Source organism: Labrus bergylta, chromosome 15 (genome assembly GCF_963930695.1).
Source record: "Labrus bergylta chromosome 15, fLabBer1.1, whole genome shotgun sequence".
In the NCBI taxonomy this organism is placed as follows: Eukaryota; Metazoa; Chordata; class Actinopteri; order Labriformes; family Labridae; genus Labrus; species Labrus bergylta.
Genome location: NC_089209.1, coordinates 11,666,378 through 11,683,576, shown reverse-complemented (window position 1 = coordinate 11,683,576; position 17,199 = coordinate 11,666,378). Strand labels below are relative to the sequence as shown.

The 17,199-nt window shown below is 37.8% G+C and overlaps 3 protein-coding genes, 1 non-coding gene and 1 pseudogene across 7 annotated transcripts; 2 read left to right on the top strand and 3 right to left on the bottom strand.

The window, feature by feature from the left end:
* Positions 1 to 61: 61 nt before the first annotated feature.
* On the top strand, positions 62 to 1,977 carry gtf2h5 (general transcription factor IIH, polypeptide 5). Of its 2 annotated transcripts, none has more exons than XM_020632876.3 (3): positions 62 to 217; positions 512 to 591; positions 713 to 1,977. In XM_020632876.3, exons 2-3 carry the CDS (start codon positions 557 to 559, stop codon positions 891 to 893), a joined length of 216 nt encoding a protein of 71 aa, XP_020488532.1. In that variant the 5' UTR covers positions 62 to 217; positions 512 to 556; the 3' UTR covers positions 894 to 1,977. The 2 variants fall into 2 exon arrangements, with proteins under 2 accessions (XP_020488532.1, XP_020488531.1); XM_020632875.3 differs by having other exon boundaries at positions 483 to 591.
* Positions 1,978 to 3,637: 1,660 nt separating this feature from the next.
* LOC114919155 (U2 spliceosomal RNA) lies at positions 3,638 to 3,802 on the bottom strand (annotated as a pseudogene).
* Positions 3,803 to 4,183: 381 nt separating this feature from the next.
* On the bottom strand, positions 4,184 to 4,374 carry LOC114920253 (U2 spliceosomal RNA). The gene has a single exon (XR_003808567.1). It is a non-coding gene; the product is annotated as a U2 spliceosomal RNA (small nuclear RNA).
* A 1,913-nt stretch (positions 4,375 to 6,287) lies between these two features.
* On the top strand, positions 6,288 to 7,684 carry dynlt1b (dynein light chain Tctex-type 1b). 2 transcript variants are annotated; one of them, XM_020632891.3, is made up of 5 exons: positions 6,288 to 6,378; positions 6,568 to 6,609; positions 6,893 to 7,016; positions 7,102 to 7,179; positions 7,469 to 7,684. In XM_020632891.3, the coding sequence occupies exons 1-5, from the start codon at positions 6,352 to 6,354 to the stop codon at positions 7,537 to 7,539; spliced, it is 342 nt and encodes a 113-aa protein (XP_020488547.1). In that variant the 5' UTR covers positions 6,288 to 6,351; the 3' UTR covers positions 7,540 to 7,684. The 2 variants fall into 2 exon arrangements, with proteins under 2 accessions (XP_020488547.1, XP_029132975.1); XM_029277142.2 differs by lacking the exon at positions 6,568 to 6,609 and having other exon boundaries at positions 6,331 to 6,378.
* Positions 7,674 to 15,871, bottom strand: tmem181 (transmembrane protein 181). Of its 2 annotated transcripts, none has more exons than XM_020632889.3 (17): positions 15,552 to 15,871; positions 13,761 to 13,864; positions 13,076 to 13,143; positions 12,681 to 12,771; positions 12,451 to 12,569; positions 11,365 to 11,481; positions 11,151 to 11,231; positions 10,926 to 11,025; positions 10,634 to 10,764; positions 10,193 to 10,284; positions 10,051 to 10,108; positions 9,856 to 9,958; positions 9,712 to 9,763; positions 9,539 to 9,621; positions 9,341 to 9,430; positions 9,195 to 9,261; positions 7,674 to 9,077 (listed from the first exon to the last, which is right to left on the bottom strand). In XM_020632889.3, exons 1-17 carry the CDS (start codon positions 15,683 to 15,685, stop codon positions 8,993 to 8,995), a joined length of 1,575 nt encoding a protein of 524 aa, XP_020488545.1. In that variant the 5' UTR covers positions 15,686 to 15,871; the 3' UTR covers positions 7,674 to 8,992. The 2 variants fall into 2 exon arrangements, with proteins under 2 accessions (XP_020488545.1, XP_020488546.1); XM_020632890.2 differs by lacking the exon at positions 15,552 to 15,871 and adding an exon at positions 14,146 to 14,282.
* Between the last annotated feature and the right edge of the window lie 1,328 nt (positions 15,872 to 17,199).

Here is a 17,199-nt window from a genome sequence, read left to right as displayed (position 1 = left end):
GTATTATACTGAGCAGTTAAGTCTTAAACACATGGTTTCCTCCTGCATGATTTCTGATACAAACAGGTTAAAGTAAAGTAGGTTAATGAGCATGCGCAAATCTTGGGAAGAATACTTTTGACCCTTTGCGCATGCGCACACCGCACGACAACCCCCTCAGCGCTAATTCTATGGTGCTATCACAGTTAGCGTATAAGGAAGAAACCAGAGGCATCAGGTTGGTGAAATTCTAACCAAACTACTTCTTTCAATGCCGTCTTGTGTTTTTACTCTTTCAGAAGTCTTGCTACTTTGAATTCCTCTGTTGTTGTTGTTGTTGTTATGTATGCTGTCTCTGAATTTAAGTTGGCGACAGCAAGCTAAACATGCTCATACTCAACTGTGTTTCTTTGCTAACTTCACAACAACAACATAAAAATTCTGCATCGAAATGGACGATATTTATATGAGCGGGGTGTTTGTTTTACTTCTTCTGTTTACAGTAAAGTCACACTACGCCTATTTGCTGCAGGTTTGAACAAAGACTTGAAACGCCGATTTCTCTGAACCTGCCAAAATGGTCAACGTACACAAAGGAGTTCTTGTTGAATGGTGAGGATCATTTTACTGACGTCTACCTACAAATCACTCTATTTCCATCAGGTATATTTGGGTAACAATCATCTAAACATTGCATGCAAGGTGACAACTTCTTGTGTCCTCTGCTCACCAGTGATCCTGCCATGAAACAGTTCCTCCTCTACCTGGATGAAAAAATGGCCCTGGGGAAGAAGTTCATCCTGAAGGACCTTGATGACACACACGTCTTTATCCTGGCAGAGGTGGTTCAGACCCTGCAGGAGAGAGTTGGCGAGTTAATGGACCAAAACTCATTTACCATCACGCAGAAGTAACACTCACCTCAATAAAAGAAACTATTTTTGAACTGTCTTGTATGAATATGGTTTGCAGGGTTTTAACTACAGACTACATCAAGCAATTGCTACATATTTGTTGCATTGATCATTTTGTGCAGTAGATAAGAAGGTATATGATTAACTTTAACTTACACATACAATGAACATGGCTGTTAATAAGCGATAAGTAATATCTCAAGATTTTGACGTCCATGCAGTCGTGTCAGAAGCCTGTTCATGAATGTAAACGGTGGGTAATTTTAAAATAGGAGTACCACTCCCTGACATGTGCTTCTAATCATTTTGCCCCACATCATCTGACAAGATACTCCTTGTAACTGATTTCCTACCACATCCCTAAACGACTAACAGAACTCTTGAGTTCATCTTTGCCTAATACTATTTCTCCTAAGCAGCATGGAGCTCCTTTATCCTAAAATGTTTTATTTCCAGCTCGTTTTATTTGCTTAAACATTCTCTGAACTTGTTTTCTTCTTTGATTCGATATTGTTCCTTGGAAAAGCTTGCGACCTAAAGACGCGCCTAGACAGCTCAATAAAATTCAGTATTCCCTTTAAGTCCAGGATTTTTGTTTATTTCCCTCTTGCACATTGTTTTTGAAAAAGAATATGCAAAGCTTCCCCCCCCCCCCCTGTTCTTTATTTTCTGCTGTTATTTAAAAGAAAAGCTTTGGGCTTACTATTCAAACATTTCTTGTGTTTTCTTCTGTATCACTAATTGTGTCCATGGTGTCCATGTTCTTCAAGAAGAGGTGCTGTATTGATCATATATCTTCTGACTCTCTTTCTGAATGTCATAGGAAGACTTGCAGCACATGTTTATCTTGTTTTTCAGTAGTTTGGTGTATATGTATTAATTCAGACATTTAGGCCCCGGGGGATGAATCAATTTTATCAAAAAAATTGGGTTCTGGAAAATCAAGATTTTCAAAAGTCTTAATCAACCTTTTCCCTTGAACCACTGCTTCCCTTGGGTTGGTGTTGTTCACATTCTTCATTCCTGAAGGGAAATGAAGTTTACTTTTGTTGAATTGTGTCAATAAAATAAAAGCAAAACTTTCTTTCGTAAGTCATGTATACATACTTTCTCTAAGAAGAAGAGAACATCGATTCAATTAATCATAAAGCTAATTTGGTGTGAAAAAAAGCCTGTATCGCCTTTCCTGCCTTTAGTTTGTGTGGCTGCTCATTGTTTGTCAGAAACTTTTTTAATGGTGCCACTGACTGTCTTGGCCAGGACTTTTGGAAAGAGCTATTTAATATCAACAAGTGTTTTTCTGGTTAAACAATAAATATATATATACACACACGCACACGCACACACACGCCTTTTCCCCATGAAGTTGGTTGGTTGCGCATGCCAATAATTACAGTATGGCCATTAAACAAATAAGGTAGATATGGAAAAATCATTGAGGAAATAAGCTACATTTCCCTATTTATAACAGCACAGACTAAACATTTTGTTAACTGTGCTTTATTCGGCATATTGTTTTAGACTTAGAGTATTCACAAACAGCTACCCTTCAGTTCTGTGCACAAACAAACACCACTCCATCTTAATACACACAGCTCGTCCCACCTTGCCTCCTACCTTGTCTCTGTACCTGTGTGTGTGTGTGTGTGTGTGTGTGTGTGTGTGTGTGTGTGTGTGTGTGTGTGTGTGTGTGTGTGTGTGTGTGATCTATTGCAGCAGAAACAACACAACTCGTGAAATGTTTCTTGCGGTTCCATTGCGGAGCCTAGTTAATGATGTTTAGGGTATCGAAACAATCCAAACAGTATAGGATGCAGACTATGTTACAGACACTATACTGGGTGGGCTGGCAACACATCATCCTGTATGAGGGAAGTGCAGAGAAAAGTTAGATTGTCCACTAGTTTATTGATCACAGACGGCTATCTTATCCGGATAAAGGAAATAAAAGATGCTTAAATGGTTGGCAACTATACCAGGGCTGACCATTTATACTCTGTTCAGTAAACACTGAATTAATAAACATTTGCCTCCGCTATTCACCGTACACCTGCCCCAAATGCACGTGTGTATTTACTGATGCGTTGAGGAGAGGTAGAGAAAGGGGGCTAGTGCGCAAGTGATCCAGACGTGACTCATTCTGATGCGGTGTCTCAAACCAGCCTGTCCTGTACTCAACCATACAATCATTCACTTTATGACTTGAGAATTCACTGTAATCATTGTAAATTCGAGCAGGATTCTCCACACATTGATAATAATAATAATAAGAAGAAGAAGAAATAAACTGACAACACATTGAGCCTTCAAACATATAAGCCTTCTCAAACAGTTTAGTTTCAATATTGGGGAATTGATGGAAGAGTAAATTAATAAAGTCAAGCAAAACAAATTGATATAAACTGGCAATATGAGATAAATAACTACATTGACAGCATAGATTGATTCTGCATCAATTCCCCATATGATGAGAGGTCAGTGAACACAACACATGGCATAAATATTGTACAACTTCTTTTCCTTACATGGTAGTTACTCGTTTGTTGTCTAACTATTTCAAACAGTTCATGCATTCACAATGGCCATATCCGTACAGTCACTGATCACCAGGAGTAAATCTTTCCTCTAATGTTCACATATACATATATATATATATATACATATACATATACATATACATATACATATACATATACATATATATATATAGTTCTGATATGACCACTTTACTTTTCAAAAAGAGGGGGGGGTGCACCGTTCCTGGAAGTACTGCAATACCAGGTCGATGCGTGGAGCGGACAGAGCAAGCCCCTATTCCATCTCCCAGTTCAAAAAAATCAATTTAATTTATGGTCCCCGGGTAATAAAACACCATTTTTAATAAGCTTCACGTGAAAAAAAAGAGTAAATACCAAATCAAAGTCGGATTAACTGATACGTCACCATTAGCATTAACTGCTAACAAATGGTATATCTATATTTTTCTCACAGCAAATAACACTGAAAAAAAGGAATAGAAAAATGATATAGTGAAACCACATATACAGCTTTTATCTGGATTTTAAATAACAGCAGAGGAAACAATGTTTTCTGTGGTTTCACTTTCTGTGACAGTAAAAGTCATGTTTCCATAAATCAGATTCATCTTTGAGTAAGTATTTTTAATCGTTCCTAAAACAGAGACATTCGTATAAGGTGCCATTTGTTGCTTCTTCAAGTGACTAATATATAGATTTGTCACAGAATCACTAATGGAGGATAAAAGATTAGTTTTGATTTTCAACAGGTAGAGGGGGTGCACCGTTCCTGGAGGTACTGCAATACCAGGTCGATGCGTGGAGTGGACGGAGCAAGCCCCTATTCCATCTCCCAGTTCCAAAAATCAATTTAATATATGGTCCCCGGGTAGGGGACGTATCAGATATTAAACTGATAAGAACAGATACTACACTTGATCTTAGCCAAAAGGCCGAGAAGCGATGCCACATATTCGGCGAAGTCAGAGAGTCATTCCCCGCGCTGTACCTTTCACTCACGGTTGCATATTTTATCACCTTCAAAAGAAAGGCAACAACATGTAAACGTGTAGTCTGGTGTTTAACGACCGATCGGATCATCGGATCGCACATTTTATTTACAAAACGTTATATTGGTGAACTCGTCTCGATGTTATTTCTGGTCACGTGGTAAGCTATTGACCAATAAGCGATCAACAACCTCGTGTAACGAAAACATGCAATTGCAACTTGAATAATTGATTAATGTTTGTTTATTCGGTTTAAGCGTATAATATAGGTCTGTATGGCTTAATCTACTGGATCTCGGTTGTGAATGACAACAAGAATGATTATTAAGTTACTTAACTCAACAAGTTAAGAACAAACATAAATTAATCTCTGGCTCCCTCTTGTGACGGAAACTGTACAGTCAATTCATACACTCTTTTTTTACCATAAAGGCATGTGAATACATGTACAAACACAAATAAGTATCTGTATAAATAGAATTAATAAACAAATTAAAGTATCGACGACAAAGAGTCGATGCATCTTATTGAACTATAACTGCCGGTAAAAGTTAAATCGGACCCCTGCAACAGCACTATTTCTGCTTCCGGAATTTCGTTTACAAAATAAAGGTAGAAGTCAGGTTTGAGTAGTAAATGGTTTCACGCAGGGTTTTAAATTTTCTGTTGAATCTTATTACTGAAATATTGCCAGAGTGCACACGTAATGTGTAATTTTGATGAACTCGAATTTCAAATCGGATGCAGCAAAGATTAAAAAAAAAGACTATAAATATATAAGTTGATATAGAGTGATATAACTTGAGTCGGGTTATAGAAATTGGGATAAAAAAAATCATACATACAAATTGAAGTTTTTTCTTTCTTTCAAATTAACGTCAACTTCAGCTGTTACGTGACATTTAAACTGTAATTACAGGTGGGCATTTCTATTACGTTTAATGATTTGGTAAGCTCGTAACATATGATACTAACACTAAAGCAGAGCTAATTTAGCAGCGACATATATATCTCGCAAAATGACGTTTCAACTCTTTTTCTACTACAACTTGTAGTGCACACACCTGTAGCTGTTAAATCCTCGACATTTTAGCTTTGCAGTAAACTAGCAAAGTATTACAAACCCTCCATGCAGCAAAAGTGTTGACAACAAGTAAACGACAGAAAGTCGCCAGATAAATTAGACTTCAAGCCAAACGATTTAGACCAATAATTAAAGACAAAACTCGTTAAAAGTGGTTTATGAAAGTTTAAGATTACCTGAAATTGTCCTCCGGGCCTGACCGCCTTTTCTGGCGAAAACTTGCAAATTATTCCCTTAGAGGTAAATAACATGTTCTACACCTGACCAGGTGTGGGGGAGGGGCGGTATCAGGGTGTTGGTAATTTTGTTAAAAAAAAAAAAACCTGCAGGGTTTTAGTTTGACGGTTATTTTACTAGCAATTCACGTTAACTTTAGTCAAATATCATCAGTTATCAAGATAATGTGAACATTTCATGGCGAATTTCAGGATTTTTATTCTTCGACATAAAAAAGCCAATTAATAACTTTAAATGGCAAAATTAGCTATTTTAATGTATGGAATTCACTGGGTTTAATTAAGGACATTTGAGCAGTCTAAGCATTTACAGTCCAACTAAATATAATTTTACACAGTTAATTTTTACAAAAAGTAACTGTGTATTTTAGCTTATTTATTACAAATAGTGGTTTTACAAGTTTTATCTTGTTGTATTTGGTGAACAGTTGCTCACCACACGTAAACTGACTTGGGGCGAAGAAACTTTGAGTGTGTCGTGTCTTTTTTATTTCGTTGTCTGACAAAAAAACATTTTTTGGTCAGATATCGAGTCCTGTAGAAATGTAGGAAACCTTATTCTGAAACACCACAACCGGAAGTCCAATTCAATTTAAGTCGAAAGCGTTAGCCATGGACGAGGGTCAGACAGAAGAGGAGGTATGTTTTGTTTCTGAAAATTAATTGCAGTTTTTCTTTCGTCTATGAACAACAGGCAGATATTACTACTTACACTCTATTAATAAAGTATCTTTCAAGATTTAAATCGTTTTGGTTAGAGTGTAGGTAAGTGCTTAGCTTTGTTGGCTTGCTCGGCTCAAACTGAAAGGATTGTTTTCTTTTCGACAGACAGCATTCGTCGTTGAAGAAGTGAGCAAAATTATTAAAGAGGTGAGCAAAAAAACAGTCTTGACGCCCGTCGTGTTTGTCAGGAAAATGTAGATTTTTTTTGGGGGGGGGGAGCTAGTTTGAAGCTTTGTTTTAAGCGATCTTTCGGTTGCTAGGGACACTTCCACGGTTGCTATGGACTCCCATATCACACACACACACACGGCAAAACTATTTTCTTAAAAACATGATGAACTTATTTGAGTAGTAGTACTAATTTAGAAAAGTAAGATGACTCCTTGTTTTGAATTGAACATAGTTTATATTCTGTATATTCTCTGTGTAGTCAGTAGAATCAGCCATAGGAGGAAACGCCTATCAGCACAGTAGAGTGAACCAGTGGACCACCAGTGTTGTGGAGCAGTGCCTCAGTCACCTCAGCAAGCTGGGGAAACCATTCAAATATATAGGTACAGCATGTCCCGCCCTGGCTCAGTAATATTTGTTTGACTCTTTGACTCTGTAGTTTGTATTAATAATGAATAATTCCCACAGTAACCTGTATCATCATGCAGAAAAATGGAGCAGGTCTGCAAACAGCAAGTACATGCTTCTGGGACAACTCTACTGATGGTAAATTAACCCTCTGTTTTTCCATTTGTAACCTATGTATGTAGCCGTTGTTTGATCTAGGGTGTTCTGAGTTTTTTCTTTAGAAAACTCCACACAAAAAGGGTAAAAGTCTTGTATGTTGATTAACAGAGGAAATGCCCATAGCAGTAAGATACATTTGATAGTTAGTTTTATTTCTTTGGTTGGACACTACCAGTTTTTTATAAAACATCTTTCAGACACAAGTAGCATTTTGTCAGATCAAAATATAAAATGAATACTTTCACTAATTCTATTTAATACCCCACAGGAAGTTGTGCTGTGAGATGGGAGAATAAATCCATGTATTGCATCGTCAGTGTTTTCGGGCTGGCCATTTGAACCACCTACAATGTACTTCAGTTTGAATTATGTAGGATTTTGTGTTTTTTTTTTGAGGACTAGCGTGTGTTATGTTAAGTTGCATTTCATTTGTTTGTATTTTATATAAAGCAAAATGTATTAAAACATAACAATACTGTGTAAACTTTGCTTTATTAAGCTACAATGTACAGCTTTGATGTCATGAAGCAAATGGTAATTGCAAACTTTTAACACATCCCGACCAACAACAATCTCATTTAACCACCTCCAGTGATCATCACTTACATTCACACAGACTCACTTGAAAATGTACATTTATGTCAAAGCATTTACACACTGGAGACTGCTGCTTATTCCAAATAAAGAAAAGTGGTAAAGACAAGGCACCATCTTGATAAGTGTACATGTTGAGATATCTGTAAATAATAGAAGAACATTTGTTTTGGCTTTGAGGGCAGCAAGTCTCACATTGTTGGCATTATTAAGTAATACAGCTGAAAAACATGATTACATAAAGTTATATATCTTACATAAGGCAAAACATGTTTTGCAAATGATACAACTAAACATGCTGGAATAAGAAATGTTTCACAAGATTGAGTCTATTTACATAAAGCTGTGTAAAATTCACACACGTCTTCATCCATCCTGGCAGTCATATAATAGTGTACCAAATGTTATCACTTTTTTTGGCAAAATTACAATTATTAAGCAAGTGCAATTACAAAGCTGCTTCAGAAAGAAGAGGATTGTTAATAGATCAGTGGCAAGAACTCAAATAATGGTTCTCTGTATTATCATGAATGTTTCAAAACTTGACATGTCTTAGCCAGTAATGCTTTGGCACTTGGATTTCCTGTTCATCACTCATGTCAGAGATGAGGATTCACAATGCACCATTAAAGAGTCCAGTGCAGCAGAGTATTTCCTTACTTTCTACCTCAAGCATAATGTCAAGAGGCTTTGGCAAGATACAAACAGTTTCATTCACCTCAGACAATCAGAGAGCAGAAAGACATGGCAGAACAACCCAGTGCAAGAATAGAGGGACAACAGTGGTTCAACACAAAGCATTAAAAATAACATTGATTTCACAAAAAACCCAATTAATATTAGCACTTTTCCTATCGACTTTACAGAAATGATTTTAGTTAGTTATAAAGAAAAAAAGTTAACAATCTGGTAAAAAAAAAAAAAAAAATCAACATCAGTGTTTGTTTCCCTTTTGTTACAAAGTCCAAACAAAAACAATGAAGAAAAAACGAGAGGCTACCTGCCTTAACTTTTTGTAAAAGTACAGTACATTCAGTTGACATGGAGCTTCTCCTTTTTTAAAAATATATTTATGTACACTTACGCTTTAACAATGTAAATACTCCTTATTTACACATACACACAATACAGTAGTTTTTAAGTGTTGTGTAATAATGCAGGGACACAAAAGAGATGGCCAAACAGGTTGGAGATTCTATCAGTCGCTGTCACTCTCATCCTGGTACTTGGCGGTTGCTTTGATTGCACGTCCGTTTTGTAAAGGCATGTCCTCATAATCACTCCTATACAAATACAAAGAAAAACATGTAAGGTTTATTTCAATTCCCACTGAAAATATCTGACCAAAAACTGTACAGAGCAGTAATTGACTGAAACAGTTAAAGTGAACAAACTCCTACCCGTAAATTACTTCATCATCTGAGTCATTTAGCATGGAGAAAGCTGGATTATCCTTCAGCTGGGAGTCTGGGAAATTAAATAAATATAGTTAGTTTAATAAATGCATTCTTTATCAAATGCATTGCAACTGTGCTGTGTTACCTACCATAAATAGCATTTTTGGAGGGGGAATACACAAACGCTAATGTGTACAAGTAAAAGTTTAGTAGGCCGTAGAATGACAGAAATTCAGCTGGTAAGTCTGGAGTTAAGGAATCATTTGTCACTATTAAAAGACCATTCCAACATGACCTCTCTCACATGCTTAATCATAGTCAATATGAAACATGGTTTAAAAGGATATAGTTTTGGTAATGAGTAGACAGTTCAGGAACAAAATTATCTTGGAGGGCCTTGGCACCAAACCTCAGGTAGAGAATAACCATGCTGGAGGAGCAAAAAGAACAAAACGATCAAATTAAACTTCAAGCAAAACTATCAGTGTCATTTTAGATTTTAGTAAAACTCAAAACACACCTTATAACAAGAACCACAAATGTCAGTGCTGTCAAAAACCTGAGCCGCAGATCTAAAGGAAAGAAAAAAACAACGCATAATATTCTTACTGCAAAATACATTTGACTTGAATCAAATACAGACATGTGTAGTGAGCTGTGGTACCTGAGTAAGGCATGTTTTTGAGTTCTGAACAAGCTCTGACAATCAGGAAGATCAGGTAGAGGATGTAGAAGATGATGACAATCAGGAAGAAGACCTTCATGCCCTGTTGGGAAAAACATGAGATTTTATTGAACTGCCAAGGAAATGAAGACATTGTTCATCCAGTCCTAGCTAAAATTGATGTTAAACTCTTACCTGAAAGTTAATTATGTCCACTTTATACAGATAGGTAGGGTCTTGTAGTTCATTAACCCTGCAAATTCAGTCACAGACAGTTGATAAATCCAGTCCTGTAGTAATTCAGAGTTTAAATGAGGCTGTTTTTTGTGGGTCTTACGTTTGCCATATGCCCAGTGTAACCGCTGAGAGCCACAGGAGACCTACGATGATCAGCTTAGGCAGGTAGAAAGTCAGACATTTCCTCTCACCCTGTGGAAAGAACAGAAAACATGAAAAAAAAAATCATAATGACATTTTTTTTAAAAGGAGAAATAATCTTTAAATCTTTAAAACAACATAACCCTGTAAATATCTAATTTCCTCTTTATAATTCAGTTATGTTAATGCAACTAGTTTACTTTTATCTTATCATTTTAATTACTTATGAGATTGTTCTAAATGAATGTTGCCTGTAGGATTTTTATTTGTAGCGTATATCTTCCCTTTTTCTCTATATCTTGTGAGATTTATCGTCATGTCATCATGTGTTGCATGCGTTATGTGCATTATTGTCCTGCACTATATAAACATAAACACAAAGGTTGGATACTGGACCCACCTGAACTCTGATGCCGTGATAGACACAGAGCCAGAAGAGCAGCAGGGCACACAGGAAGAGAGCCTGGAAGAAAGCATCCAACGTCCCTGGAAACCAACTGTTCACCAGGAATGACAGCGGAAAAAAAGGATCTGCAAAAATAAATAAATAAAAGCAAACGAAACTAAACAAGGAAACTCAATAAGCAACACACCTGACATCCAAATCAGCAGATAAGTATTAAATTGGCAAGACATGCAGTAATTGCAGTTGCCTCTGGATTTTAAAAATGTGACATTCTGGGTAAACTCACCATTGTAGAGAAGCAACAAAGGGAGCAGGATGGACATCCACTTCTGCTCAATGCCCCAGTCCCTCATGGAAAACTTCCTCAGTGAGTGTGCAAACATACACTGGGGAAAAACATGCAGAAAATAATGTCAGTCCTGCACTAAATTAAAGGGGAGTTCTGGGTCTCTAATATTTTACACAGATTGGCCAAATCATTTGAAATGTAACATCTAATCTGTGCTCTTACCGTCACCATGAAGGTCAACACCACAAAGACAAACCGGAACCAGATCTCCACCTGTGAGAAGGTGGGGTTGTATGTTTTCCACTGAGGGAGAAAAAAAAAAAAAAAACTGATCATTGAGCTAAAATATGCAGTGCAGCAACAAAAAGACAAATATCCCAGAGTTAATTTATTTCTCCAAATGGAAAAATCCTGCAGATGTTTGTCACTCACTTACCACAAACTTAACCTTGATCTCATATGTAATATTTTCAAGGCCTTTGAAGCTGACCAAAACTTTATACTGGGTGTAGTTTAGGTAGCCCAGATGGAGCACAATGATCTCATCACATTTCTGTAAGCAAAGACAAAACAACAAAAACAAAATGGACTTCATTATGACGATCAAAGTCGGTAACTAACTCACCTCCGTTCAAACTGTTGCTGATGCTTTAAGATGATTAATACAAATCTAGCATACAGTGTTCAGTAGGGGTGACCCCAAATAGTCAAAGATTTGTTGATTCTTTCAAAAGAGCCTCGTTTGACTGCCAAACTCACACCCGCTTACAAAACAAGGATCATTACATTACAGCTATATTCAGTCCCATGCAATTGGTCGTGTATAGATATATCAGAACAGGCGCAGGCACTGCCTTTCAACCTCGGGCTCTCAATCGAAATCATACGCCGTATATATTTTTGAATTCTTCATCTTAGTTTTATTAGACCTTTCGGCTGCCTTTGATACCGTTGATCATGCAATTTTAATTGACCGTTTAGTTAATTGGGTGGCATCTCTGGTATTGCACTAAAATTGTTTATTTCATACTGGTTTGACAGACATTTCATTGTTAACATTTAAAATATTGTGTCCTCCTCTGCTCCCATGTTATGTGGAGTCCCACAAGGGTCAATTCTGGGTCCAGTCCTGATCTTACTCCATGTTACCCCAGGGTGATTTGCTGGTTTAGTCCTGCTTCTTTCAGTTACGAAGCATTGTGAAAATCAAACCTATCAATCTTATTATTATTATTATATTGTTAGGGTCACCATAGTGCAGACGTAATGAGGGAGAAAAAGGGTGGATCAAGTCCTATCATAGAATAAATTGTTATTCCAAGTCAAGGAGACAAATTGTTTAATTACGTGGTTTATCTCTTTATCAAATGAGAATATGGATCAATGAGTGCAAAAAAACAACAACAACAAAAACCTCTGACAATCAGTTGATGACAAGGCAAGATCTGACCAATAAGACTTGACTTTGTAAATCCTTAGTCAGAGACAGAAAAAGGCAGATGTGTTGATGATTGACACTTACAGCCCCGCAGTGTAGCATTCGGGATTTCTGTTGCACCTTGTTGATGGGCATCACGCTGGCATCCGACATTACTCCCTTTAGCTCTACAAAGATCTCCAAAGGCTGCTGGAAGTCTCCGACTGAGAAGGAGAGCAATGACAACATGTTATTAACCACAGACACGTATGGCTACTAAATATTCAAAGATAAAGCTTTATTTCTATCATGGCACACAATTGTTATGGACTTACTGTTGCTGTGTTCAGCCTGCATCAGACAAGTGAGCCATAGCTGCTGGTTGTAGGTAGAGAGGGGAGTAGAAACTAGATTAAAAGGCCCAGTCTGAAAACATATCATGAAAGACAACATAAGTTATTAAAAAAAAAAAAAAAAGGTACAACACAACAAACTTTATTCCAGTGAGAAGGCGTCTTTGCCTAGTGGCAGCACAAAACCTAAAACTGACTCCAAACACAAGACGGCAAAGTCAAATTAAGAGTATAGTGATAGTGGTGAGAACTGCAAAGTGAGTCAAATAAAAATAATTGTAGGTACGTTTCTATCAGTAAATTGCTAGTAAGGAGGTTACATTTCGCAAGTATCTGTTACATGCATGTCAAACGGCACTGCTCTCTGCTCTTCTCACCTTAATTGAGCCGTTTTTGACAAGCATGTGATCACCATTGTGCTCTTGCTCAAAAAGGATTTTAGGCCCTGTAGAAATAAGGAAACATTTTCATTATTTAGCACCCCCAAGAAAAAGTAAACCTTCATTGACTTCACACAGAAACACACTCTGCTATCTGAGTGCCAAAAATGTACCTAAGCAGAATGTATTTGCAGCCTACATGCCTTGTGTAAGTGCTTTAAAAGAAGAAGACTTCCTTACCTAAAAAAAAAAAACATATTTGCTTATAGCTCAGTCATTACTTAGGCTGCATGTCGTTTTTAGAAAATAGCAGCTATCCTGTCAAATTATCTTTCACAATACAGTTAAAGTACTCGATTTGATTGTTCTGAAATGTGGATAAGCGTGCCCTTAAATATATACAGGCACTATGGTGGGTAGAGTATTCAAAGGGGGGGGGGGGGGGGTGTTAAATGTGTGCAAGTGTGCTGAAGCTGAGAAAATTGAGTCACAATTGTAACAGTGAAAATACAGTAACACTCTCATGTCTACAAGGTTAACAAGAGATGCAGAAAAGCAGCCTTCATCTGGATGTCAAAATGACATGGACAGATCTAGAAGTGGTGTTGCGATCAGGGAAATAACAAGAATGACTCGTCGAACCAACAACCAGCTTGGGGGTAAAAATGTGTCTCATCTTCACCTGCAATACCAATGAAGACTGTGACGCCAAAGCAGATCAGGAACAACACAAACACCAGGACAAAATGCCTTTTCGACAGCGTATAGAGCCGCATGGGGGCCAATCTGAAAGAGAGAAATTCATCAGAGCTGACAGAAACACAGGGTGTAAGGCAGAAAGTAACGACGTGTGTGATATTTGTTTTGTGGTTTATGCCATTAAAGACCAGAGCCACTGCCTCATATGTTTACACTGCTAGCGTACGTGCTAAGGTGTGCTAGCAGTAACAGATGGCAGGAAGAAAAGGAAAAAAAAACCCGCACACACTGGTTTAGCATAACTTTCTACATATTTAAACATCAGCGACATGCCCAGATCCTGTATTCTGACGACACCATACACTTACAGCTCCATTTCTTGCGGTTCGCAGTCTAGGTGCCGGGAAAAAAGGTTAAATTTTCGTAGCGAGTCCACATCCGTGTATCAACAACATAACTCTGCGACAACCGGAACGCTACGTCATCGAATGGCCGTGGTCACGTGACAGAAAAGAAAGGGGCAGACCATCCGCGCTTCCTCCTCCCCCCCCCCTTTTCCCAGCACCTTTTTCTAGATGTACGTGTCTGTTTGGTGTTTAAACCTGTCTTACACGCTACAGAGTTAAACGAATATACAGAATATATTTTTATGTATCATTGAGAACACGGGTGCAGGAGTGTGAAGTCTGCAGCTTTTTTAAAATCCAGAGTTAACGAGAGGAAACTTTGCGCATGTGTAGCTCGACTGCACCGCAAACAAACATGCACTTTTAATTTCTAACGACTCTTTTTTTTTTCCTCACTAAAGAGCAATGGTTCCTCGGTTAAGAACTGAATTAGGAAAAAAAGAGCTTTCAGCTTTGGCAGGGAAAACTCTACAGACTGAATTAAAACTCCCGGAACTTATTCCACTTTCCGTTCTGTCCTGAGGGACAGACAGCCTGAGACCCTTGAACAGTGCCTGTGTTTTTAAAAATCTTAAAAATTGTTGTTTTATTGTTGTGTCACAGCTCCCACACTTATTTATTTATTTTATTTTTTTTACTGAAAACACTATGTTGTTAAGCTATACTGTCACTTCATTGTAACTGTTCTTTTGACCTCTTGGCCAGGTCACCCTGATCTCAATGGGTTCTTTATCTGGTTAAATAATAATAATAATAATAATAATAATTATTATTATTATTATTATTATTATTATTATTATTATTATTATTATTATTATAGGGGTCTTAATTTATTTATTTAATTTTGAACTACAATATTCAAATTATTAAGAGGAAAAATGGTGTTTCTTTACTATTTGGACTCAGACATAAAGCCTTTGTAGGTTAAATAACCTTTTGATACAAGACAGCACTGGTTGACTATTGTGACATATTCCTTGTTTAAATAATACAAGAAAGAAATATTTGCATTTCCCCCTCTTGGTATTGTAAGAAATTGTGTTTATTTGATGAATTACCCCTTGAGATGAACCATCTCGTTTTGTTTCAGGGTTTGAATATTGCTCTATCATCTGAAATAGGTTACAAAACGCTTTAATACGACACATTGTCATCATTACCAGGAGAATCGTTGTTTTGAACACCTCTTGTCTGCATCTGCCATCGTAACTCAACGGCGCATGATGCTACCAGGTGTGTCTTAAAGTGCACATTGTTAAATTATAATTCACATTATGCAATGCCAAAAATAGCTGTGATGTTTAATGCAGCAGGAGAATGAGTTTCATTTGAGCTATCAGATCAAAAAAAAAAAGACATAGGCCTACCTGTAAAAGCGATCATCTCTGTAAGGTGTCAAATCCTCCTTTAACTCGTTGTAGGCCTCCTGTATCTTCCTGCAGAAATATTTCAGCTCGCTGTACAGAGGGTTTTCCAGGCTGGACGAGTAGTCGTTGTCCATGATTACATGGAGCCCCCTTTGACGGCAGAAAATGGCGATGTATAACCGATCCGCGGCCTCCAGGGAACAGAACAATAATCTGTACGTATTGTTACGCTATTTGATTGAAAGAGCAAACGAAGCTGTTTTGTTTGTGTCGCTTCAAATAAACAAAAAAAACGCCGTGGAAAAAAAAAAATGACGAGGGGGCGGAAGCACCCAGGCAACACACAGCAGGTGGGTCACGTGATCAGAGTTCAGCACCACGGACAGAGAAAGAGAGAGAGACAGAGAGAGAGAGACAAAGAGAGAGACAGAGAGAGAGAGAGAGAGAGAGAGACAGAGACAGAGAGACAGAGAGAGAGACATAGAGAAAGAGAGAGAGAGAGACAAAGAGAGAGAGACAGAGAGAGAGACAAAGAGAGAGAGAGAGAGAGACAGAGAGAGAGACAGAGAGAGACAGAGAGAGAGAGACAAAGAGAGAGAGAGAGAGACAAAGAGAGAGAGAGAGAGACAGAGAGAGAGACAGAGAGAGACAGAGAGAGAGAGACAAAGAGAGAGAGACAAAGAGAGAGAGAGAGAGACAGACAGACAGAGAGAGAGAGAGACAAAGAGAGAGAGAGAGACAGACAGACAGAGAGAGAGAGAGAGACAAAGAGAGAGAGAGAGAGACAGACAGACAGAGAGAGAGAGAGACAAAGAGAGAGAGAGAGAGAAAGAGAGAGAGAGAGACAGACAAAGAGAGACAGAGAGAGAGAGAGACAGAGAGAGAGACAAAGAGAGAGAGAGACAGACAGACAGACAAGAGAGAGAGAGAGACAGACAGACAGGGAGACAAAGAGAGAGAGAGAGCTGCATCAGATGAAAACATGAACACTGCAGTGATTTAAAAAGCATCATTTGTTTTTTAGTTTATGTCCATTAGTGCAAAAACTAGACCTCTGTGTTTTTATTGTACACCCTGTCGTCTTGATGTGTCTTTATATCCCCATCTTTAATTTATATTATATTTAATTCAAAATTATCATACATCTAGCCCTATAAGACAATAAGGATGACATCAGTGAATTATATTTATACACTTTCAATGCGCATGTGTTATAGTTAATCTTAGACATGTATGACATTTGCTGTTTATAACTGGCAAAACTTGTATCCTCATATATATCATCAATCAATCCATTTTTATTTGTATAGCGTCAACTCATAAGTGTTATCTCAAGACACTTTACAAAGAGCAGGTAAAAAGACCTTACTCATTGTTATGTTACAAAGATCCGGCCTATCCATCATGAGCACTTTAGCAAAGCAGCAAAAGTTACAGTGGTAAGAAAAAACTGCTTTATTAAAGGGCAGAAATCTTCGGCTGGATCCCCGGCTCATGACGAAACAGCCTTCACAGGCCTAGACTGCGCCGGGCTTGGAAAGGGATAGAGGGAGAGATGGGATAAGATGCAGGAAGAGGGATAGGGAGCAAGGGGGTGGGGGGAGGCAAGCCGTCCATCAACAATCCGGTGGGGAGGGGGGGGGGTATA